At 49.9% G+C, this 9845-nt stretch overlaps 1 protein-coding gene across 1 annotated transcript in view; it reads left to right on the top strand.

Moving 5' to 3' along the window:
• The first annotated feature begins 577 nt into the window (after positions 1-577).
• The window catches only part of qars1 (glutaminyl-tRNA synthetase 1), an 86404-nt gene continuing 77136 nt past the window's right edge, over positions 578-9845 (top strand). Inside the window, exons 1-3 of the mRNA XM_078543041.1 lie at positions 578-743; positions 5863-6010; positions 8013-8122. Of these exons, the coding sequence (XP_078399167.1) occupies positions 636-743; positions 5863-6010; positions 8013-8122 (366 nt within the window). The 5' untranslated portion in view covers positions 578-635. The remainder of the gene's footprint in view (positions 744-5862; positions 6011-8012; positions 8123-9845) is intronic.

The following is a 9845-nucleotide window of genomic DNA, read 5'->3' as shown; positions in this document are numbered from 1 at the left end:
ATGTGATTGGCTGGGGCAGTGAGGGGTCGATGTGATTGGCTGGGGCGGTGAGGGGTCGATGTGATTGGCTGGGGCGGTGAGGGGTCGATGTGATTGGCTGGGGTGGTGAGGGGTCGATGTGATTGGCTGGGACGGTGCAGAGTCGATGTGATTGGCTGGGGAGGTGACGTGTCGATGTGATTGGCTGGGGCAGTGACGTGTCGATGTGATTGGCTGGGGCAGTGAGGGGTCGATGTGATTGGCTGGGGCGGTGCGGGGTCGATGTGATTGGCCGCGGTGCGGGGTCGATGTGATTGGCTGGGGCGGTAAGAAGTCGATGTGATTGGCTGGGGCGGTAAGAGGTCGATGTGATTGGCCGGGTTGGTGCGGGACGATGTGATTGGCTGGGGCGGTGCGGGGTCGATGTGATTGGCCGCGGTGCGGGGTCGATGTGATTGGCTGGGGCGGTAAGAAGTCGATGTGATTGGCTGGGGCGGTAAGAGGTCGATGTGATTGGCCGGGTTGGTGCGGGACGATGTGATTGGCTGGGGCGGTGAGGGGTCGATGTGATTGGCTGGGGCGGTGCGGGGTCGATGTGATTGGCCGGGTTGGTGCGGGACGATGTGATTGGCTGGGGCGGGGCGGTGCGGGCAGCGATGGCGGACCTGGAGCTTCTGTGCGGGATCGGCCTGAGCGAGCAGAAAGCGAAGGAAACCCTGAGGAACGAGGCGCTGAGCGGCCTCCTCACGCAGGCCATCGAGCAGGTGGGAGCGGGGAGCCGGGGCCTGTCCGGGGAGCCGGGGCCTGTCCGGGGAGCCGGGGCCTGTCCGGGGGCCGGGGCCTGTCCGGGGAGCCGGGGCCCGGGGTCTGGGGTCTGGGGCCTGTCCGGGGGGCCGGGGCCTGTCCGGGTAGCTGGGGCCGAGGCCTGTCCGGGGAGCCGGGGCCTGTCCGGGTAGCCGGGGCCGAGGCCTGTCCGGGGAGCCGGGGCCTGTCCGGGTAGCGGGGGCCCGGGCCCCAGGCGCTGTGTCTGGGTTGCAGTTGCCTCTCCCCCGGGGGGAGGGAGCTGGGCGGCGGTGGGTGTCAGTGAGGGGGTCACGGGTTCGAATCCCACCCGGGCAGCAGCTGCCGGTTAAATTCAATCAATAAAACCCGCGGCTGAAAACTGGCCTCAGTCTCAGTGACGGTGAAACTATCACCGGTTATTGTAAACCCCCCCCCGGGGTCACTGATGCCCTTTCGGGGAGGGAAATCTGCCGCCCTCACCCGCTCTGGGCCTACATGTGACTCCAGGCCCACAGCCGGACACGGACCACCCGGCATCGACCGGGGCACCGGAAACAACACCGGCATCTCAGCCCTGCCGACCCTGCAAAGTCCCGTTACTGACACCTGGGGGCTGGTGCCAACAATGGGAGAGCGTCTCACAGGCTCGTCAACAGCCTGACATAGTCATCCTCATGGAATCATACCTCACAGATAATGTCCCAGGCTCCACCATCACCATCACTGGGTATGTCCTGTCTCACCGGCAGCACCACCACTGACCGAGCTGGCTGAGTCCTAAAGAACACAACTGCTCGACTGGGTCTGCAGCAGGTGGTGAGGGAACCAACAAGGGGGAAAAACATACTTGGCCTCATCCTCACCAACCTATCTGCCACAGATGCATCTGTCCATGACATTACCAGTAGGAGTGACCACCACACAGTCGTTGCTGAGACAAAGTCCCATCTTCACATTGAGGACACCCTCCATCGTGTTGTGTGGCACTAACACGGTGCTAAATGGGAAAAATTTCAAACAGATCTAGCAACTCAAAACTGGCTATCCATGAGTTGCTGTGGCCATCAACAGCAGCAGAATTGTACTCAAATACAAGCTGTAACCTCACAGCCTGGCATATCCCCCACTCTACCATTACCACCAAACTGGGGGATCAACCTTGGTTCAATGAAGAGTGCAGGAGGGCATGCCAGGAGCAGCACCGGGCATACCTAAAAATGAGGTGTCAACCTGGTAAAGCTATAACACAGGATTACTTGCATTCCAAACAGCTTAAGCAGCAAGTGATAGACAGAGCTAAGCGATCCCAGAACCAGCGGATCAGATCTAAGCTCTGCAGTCCTGTCACATCCAGTCATGGATAGACAACTAAATGACTAACTAGAGGAGGAGGCTCCACAAATCTCCCCATCCTCAATGATGGGGGAACCGATTAGTGCATAAGACAAGGCTGAAGCATTTGCAGCATCTTCAAGAAGTGCTGAGAGGATGTTCCATGTTGGCCTCCTTATGAGGTCAATGTGTAAAATTGCCCAGGTATGTCCAGTCCACAAAGCAGGACAAATCCAACCTGACCAATTACACCCCTTCAGACTATCCTCGATCATCAGCCAAATGATCGACGGTGGCGTCGACAGTGCCATCACCCTGAACTTAGCAACAACCTGCTCACTGACACTCAGTTTGGGTTCCTCCAGAGCCATTCAGCCTCTGACCTCAATACACCATTAGTTCAAACATGAACAAAAGAGCTGAACTCCCAAGGTGAGGTGAGAGTGACTGCCCTTGACATCAAGGCCGCATGTGACAGAGTGTGGCATCAAGGAGCCCTAGCAAAACTGGAGTCAATGGGAATCAGGGGGAAATTCTCCACTGGTTGGAGTCATACCTAGCACAAAAGAAGATGGTTGTGGTTGTTGGAGGTCAATCATCTCAGCTCCAGGACATCACCGCAGGAGTTCCTCAGGGTAGTGTCCTCGGCCCAACCATCTTCAGCTGCTTCATCAATGACCTTCCTTCCATCATAAGGTCAGAAGTTTGCTGCTGATTGCACAATGTTCAGCACCATTCGCGACTCCTCAGATACTGAAGCAGTCCATGTCCAAATGCAGCAAGACTTGGACAATATCCAGGTTTGGGCTGACAAGTGGCAAGTAACATTCACACCACACAAGTGTCAGGCAATGACCATCTCCAACAAGAGAGAATCTAACCATCACCCCTTTACATTCAATGGCATTACCATCACTGAATCCCCCACTATCAACATCCTGGAGGTTACCATTGATCAGAAACTGAACTGGACCAGCCATATGAATACTGTGGCTACAAGAGCAAGTCAAAGGCTGGGATTTCTGAGGCGGGTAACTCACTTTCTAACTCCCCAAAGCCTGTCCACCATCTACAAGGCACAAGTCAGGAGTGTGATGGAATACTCCCCACTTGCCTGGATGAGTGCAGCTCCCACAACACTCGAGAAGCTCGACACCATCCAGGACAAAGCAGTCTGCTTGATTGGCACCACATCCACAAACATTCATTCTCTCCACCACCGACGCACAGTAGCAGCAGTGTGTATCATCTGCAAGATGCATCACAGGGATTCACCAAGGCTCCTTAGATAGCACCTTCCAAACACACGACCACTGCCATCTAGAAGTATAAGGGCAGCAGATACATGGGAACACCACCACCTGGAAGTTCCCCTCCAAGCCACCCACAACCCTGACTTGGAAATATCTCGCCGTTCCTTCACTGTCGCTGGGTCAAAATCCTGGAACCCCCTCCCTAACAGCACTGTGGGTGTACCTACACCACATGGACTGCAGCGGTTCAAGAAGGCAGCTCACCACCACCTTCTCAAGGGCAACTGGGGATGGGCAATAAATGCTGGTCCAGCCAGCGAAGCCCACATCCTGTGAAAGAATAAATTAAAAAGCAAATTCACTGGTAGCTATCAGGGAGAAGATGGGGATATGGCTCCAGGTTAATAGCTCAATTAGAGACCCAGTGTAGACACAATGGGCTGAATGGCCTCCTTCAGCGCTGTCACCATCTGTGACTCTATGAAAAGGGAATTGGATAAATATTTGAAGGGGAATGAAATTGCGAGGCTATGATGAAAGACACTATTGCTCTCCACAAATGGTGCCACAGCCTGAGTTTCTGCCAGTATTTTCTGTTTTGTTTCTGATTTCCAGCAGCTGTAGTTTCCTGCTTTTCAATAATGCTTCGCTGAAGTGTTTACCAATTAAAATCAAAGTTGTATTTTTACAGAGCTCTTGTTATTCAAACATCTGAGATCACACCTCACAGTGGGTTTTGAATAAGGAGCGGGTGGGAAAAGGCGTGAAAAGATCTGTGATCGGGTGGAAGACAGGAGAGATGGAATGACAAGTTGGTGTTCCAGGGCCAGAGAGACGTGCCGAGGGCAGGTGTGCTACTGACGGTGTGAAAAAAAAACCCGATTCAAGCAATCAGCCCTTTGTAGGATTGGCTTTGGGGATGAATGCTTTTGTTAAACAGTACTGTAGAGAGAGGAACCAGTCTGACTGCTCAGCGCTTCAGGCAGGGCAGTGTGAGGCGATGTTACTGTTTTTAAGGCTGACATATAAATTTGACTATATTTGTACAATTGTGGCTTTATTTGCTTAATGTGAAAATATTATGTTTGACAGCTCAACAGTCAGTGTATCCAATGTTATAAATTGTTCCATTCAGATCATCCTTGTTCTATATCTAACTTGCCTTGGTAGTGTTTGATGGGACGGTGTTGAGGGTGCCTTACTCTGTGTATTTTTCTATTCATTTATGGGATGAAGGTGTCGCTGACTAGGCCAGCATTTATCATCCACCCCTAATTTCCCTTGAGAAGGTGGTGGTGAGCTGCCTTCTTGAACCGCTGCAGTCCATGTGGTGTAGGTACACCCACAGTGCTGTTAGGGAGGGAGTTCCAGGATTCTGACCCAGCGACAGTGAAGGAACGGTGATATATTTCCAAGTCAGGATGATGTGTGGCTTGGAGGGGGCATTCCAGGTGGTGGTGTTCCCATGTGTCTACTGTCCTTCTCCTTCTAGATGGTAGTGGTTGTGTGTTTGGAAGATGCTGTGTAAGGAGCTTTGGTAAGTTCCTGCAGTGCATCTTGTAGATGGTACACACTGCTGCTACTGTACTGTACTGTGGTGGAGGGAATGAATGTTTGTGGATGTTGTACCAATCAAATGGGCTGCTTTGTCCTGGACGGTGTCAAGCTTTTTGAGTGTTGTGGGAGCCGCACCTATCCAGGCAAGTGGGGAGTATTCCATCACACTCCTGACTTGCGGCTTGTGAATGGTGGACAGGCTTTGAGGAGCCAGGCGGTGAGTTACTTGCTACAGGATTCCTAGCCTCTGACCTGCTTTTGTAGCCACAGTATTTATATGGCTAGTCCAGTTCAGTTTCTGCTCAGTGGTAACCCTCAGGATGTGCTGTACCTGTCCTGGGAGTGTTTGATGGGGACAGTGTAGAGGGAGCTTTACTCTGTATCTAACCCTGTGCTGTACCTGTCCTGGGAGTGTTTGATGGGGACAGTGTAAAGGGAGCTTTACTCTGTATCTAACCCCGTGCTGTACCTGTCCTGGGAGTGTTTGATGGGGACAGTGTAGAGGGAGCTTTACTCTGTATCTAACCCTGTGCTGTACCTGCCCTGGGAGTGTTTGATGGGACCAGGTTGTGGTGTTTTGGATATGGAACTTTCATCAGACTGACAATGAGAGGTAAAGTAAGATTTCATGTTCGCAAGATAGAAAAGGAAAGGAAACAGCGAAGCTTAATGAAAGTGTTGGGTAATTGATCATCAGTTGGATAATGGTGGGGTATAGAATAGCAAATGAAATATGGAAATATTGGGGTGAGGGGTGTAAAGGAATAACTGGCCTAATAACCAGAGAAAAACAAGCTAGCCACAATACTCAGTGTGGGCTGACGCCAAAGAGCGATGGGGAGCTGAATTTTCTGGAACAATTTGCCGTCTCTGGTGGCAGCTGACTGAGGGGGGAATACTCCACACCTCCTCCCAACTCATGGCTCTCCCAATCTCTCTCTCTTTCCAAACACATCAGGCACAAGCGATTTTGGGGTGCATTCCGGACAAGGCCACAGGCACACTGCTGTATAATGCAGCCACACGGCTCAAAGACCAGAGACACCTGGGCTTCCTGGTCAAGTACATTGCAAAGAAGGAATTGAACTCGGACCTGCAGCTCAATGGTAAGATCAGCCCCTGGGCTGGGAATTCATTTTGTCAGCAAGATAACTGGCTTTATCAGAAAGCTGATTGGTGCAATAACAATTAACTGTGCAGGTAACATTCCTCCCTTAAAGAACATCACAACAATTAGCAGATCGTTTATGTCCCATGTTGGCGAGATCTTGGTGTGGACAGATTGGCTGCTGTGTTTCCTGTTATAGGAGTGACTGAAGTGTCAATTCATTATGAAGCACTTGGGGATGTTCACAGGAAATATGACATCTAACCTGCAGGAGAGCCCAGTAAATTCTGTCTCTAATCAACCTCTTGCAATATTAGCTTCTTATGGCCTCCTAGACTTTAGATAGAAGAGTAAACTCTTTATTGTTCTGTGATTTAAGCTTTGTTTCCTTCCAGGCCACACACCGTCCTGACTTGAAGCTGTGTCACCATTCCTTCACTATGGCTGGGCCGGGATCCTGGGGGTGCTGTGGGTGTGCCTGCACTGCCACAGCCTTCTCAGGGGCAGTTGGGTGTGGGCAGTGAATGTTGGCCTGGCCAATGATGCCACGTCACCTGTAAGAATAAATTTAAATAAGCCGATTCAATAATAACTTTCAAAAGGGAATTGGATAAATACTTGAAGGGGAGAGAAATTGCAAGGCTATGGTGAAAGAGCAGGGGGAGTAAGACTAATTGCATAGCTCTTTGAAAGAGCCAGCACAGGCACAATGGGCCAAATGGCTTCCTTCTGTGCTTTAAGATTCCATGCACTATGGAACATGACAAATAGGAGCAGGGGTAGACCTCACAGCCCACTGAGCCTGCTCTGCCATTCAGTACGGTCCTGGCTGAACAAAATTATGGAATTGATGCAGCCCAAAAGGAAGCCATTCAGCCCATCACTGCTGTGCCAGCTCTTTGGTACAGCTATCAAATTAGTCTCACTGCCCTTGCTCTTTCCCTATAGCTCTGCAAATGTTTCCTTTACAAATATTTATCCTATTCCCTTTTGGAAATTATTATTGAATCTGCTTTTATGACATTTTCAGGCAGGACGTACCCGATCACACTTTCTCTTCCTCTCCACACAAGATTTTGTTTTTGCTTGGGACTGGGATGCATGGGAATATAAATTGGACAAAGTTTGTTAAATTAACGTGTTAGTTTCCTGAGTTCAACCCATTTTGACCCTTTGCCCAGCATTGTGCCTTAAATGTGAGTGAGTGTTTTCACCAGCTGCGAAAGAGACTTGCATTTATATGGCGCTTTTCATGACCACCAAATGCCTCGAAGTGCTTTACAGCCGATGAAGAATTTCTTGACGTCTAGTCACTGTTTTAATGTAGGGAACACAGCAGCCAGTTACACACAGCAAGATCCCACAAACAGCAATGGGATAATGACCAGATAATCTTTTTGTGATGTTGATCGAGGGCTAAAGTATTGGCGAGGACAACTCCCCTGCTGTTCTTCCAAATAGTGCCATGGGATTTTTTACATCCGCCACAGCAGGTGGGGCCTCCCTCGGTTCATTGTCTTATCTGAAAGACAGCATCTCTGGCATTCCCCTGGAATGTTAGCCTTGATTTTTGTGCTCAAGCCTGGAGTGGGACTTGAAACCAGAGCCCCGTGACTCAGAGGTGAGAGTGCGGCCAACTGAGCCGTGACTGACACTCGCGATTTGCAATAAAATGTAATTGCGTAGGATTAAAGCCTGTGGCCCGTGGGGTTGATGCTTTGTATACAAGTTTGCATTGAGTGCACTTCCCCTTGGCCTTGCCCTGACTTCCCATGTGGCCTACTCTGTTTTCCTAAATATTGCATTGATCAGGGTTTTATAATAGTGTCATGGTCTACTTGTTTTCTCTTCCTGTGATTCCTCTCAACCCCTACATTCTTTGATCTCTCCTTTTGCACCCACCAACCCAAAACTTAAGCATCCTACTGTGAACAATCAAAAAGTGATACTGCTTCATTTTAGAGAAATAAAAATTAACATCATTTCGTTTCTTCAATTAGCTTCCCTAGATTACATTAAAAACCATCAGATGGATCCAATTGACAGCGCAGACTTTGAGAGAAAGTGTGGCATTGGTGTTGTGGTGACACCGGAACAGATTGAGGAAGCGGTGAGTGGATTCATCTTGTTGTGTTGCATCATAAGATCTGCTGCAAATAAACTTCCTGGATTGGATTTAAATGCCAGGAATTGGGTCACCCCTCCCTCACCCTGACTATAATCAGCTTCTTGCCCCTTGCTGTAGCAACTCGATGTGTAATTACCTGCCTTCTCTGTTGTTTGGAGCAGACCATGAATGGAGCTGGTGTGAATGACAAGGCAACTTCTGGCTGTCACTGGGCAGCTGAGAACCAACACAAGAGAAATGGCAATTGCCAAGCTGTTCCAGTACAGCTACAACAACTGACATTTACCCGACAATATGAATAATTGCTCAGGCATACCCTGTCTGCAAAAAGCAGGACAAATCTAACCTGGCCAATTACCACCCTATCAGCCTTCTCTTGATCATCAACAAAATGATGGAAGGTGTCGCCGACAGTGCTATCAAGCAGTACTTATACTGCAATGACCTGCTCGCTAGTTCTCAGTTTCAGTTTTACCAGGGCCACTCGGCTCCTGACCTCATTGCAGCCTTGGTTCAAACATTGGCAACAGAACTGAATTCCAGAGGTGAGTGTGACTGCCTTTGACATCAAGGCAGCGTTTGACCGAGTGTGGCATCAAGGAGCCCGAGCAAAACTGGAGTCAATGGGAATCAGGGAGTGGGAGAGGGGTGGGGGGGTGATAGCTCCCCATTAGTTGGAGTCATTCCTAGCTCAAAGGAAGATGGTTGTGGTTGTTGGAGGTCAGTCATCTCTGTCCCACAACATCACTGCAGGAGTTCCCCAGAGCAGTGTCCTAAGCCCAACCATCTTCAGCTGCTCCATCAATGACCTTCCTTCCATCATAAGATCAGAAGTGGGAATGTTCACTGAACATTGCACAATATTCAGCATCATTCACAGCTCCTCCAATACTGAAGCAGTCTGTGACAATATGCGGCAAGACCTGGATGACATTCAGGCTTGGGATGATGAATGGCAAGTAATATTCGTCCCGCGCAAGTGCCAGACAATGACCACCTCTAATAGTAGAGAATCAGCAATCTCCCTTTGACATTGTGGCGCTGCCATCCCTGAGTCTCCCACAACTAACAACCTAGGGGTTACCATTGACCAGAAGCTGAACTGGATCCGCCATATAATTTTACAAGACACAAGTCAGGAGTGTGATGGAATGCTCTCCACTTGCTTGGATGAGTGCAGCTCCAACAACACTCAAGAAGGTCGACACTATCCAGGACAAAGCAGCCCACTTCATCGGTACCCCATTCTCAACTTAAATCTTCATTCCCTCCCCACCAATGCGTAGTGGCAGCAGGGTGTACTATATACAAGATGTACTGCAGCAACTCACCAAGATGCATTTGACAGCACCTTCAAAATCCACAACTTGTACTGCCTAGAAGGACAAGGGCAGCAGACACATGGGAACACCACCACCTGGAAGTTCCCCTCCAAGCCACTCACCACCCTGACTTGGAAATATATCGCAGCTCCTTCACTGTCGCTGGGTCAAAATCCTGGAACTCCCTTCTTAACAGCACTGTGGGTGTACCTACACCACATGGACTGCAGCGGTTCAAGAAGGTGGTTCATCACCACCACCTTGAGGGCAATTAGTGATGGGCAATAAATACTGGCCTAGTCAGCGACCCACATCCCATGAATGAATAAGGAATAATTCCCACATCTCTCAAGCTTCTGATAATAAGAAAGATTGACATTCTG

Source organism: Cetorhinus maximus, chromosome 6 (assembly GCF_964194155.1).
Source record: "Cetorhinus maximus chromosome 6, sCetMax3.hap1.1, whole genome shotgun sequence".
NCBI classification, from domain to species: Eukaryota; Metazoa; Chordata; class Chondrichthyes; order Lamniformes; family Cetorhinidae; genus Cetorhinus; species Cetorhinus maximus.
Note: the sequence above shows the minus strand (reverse complement) of the source record. Positions and strands in the feature narration are given on the sequence as shown.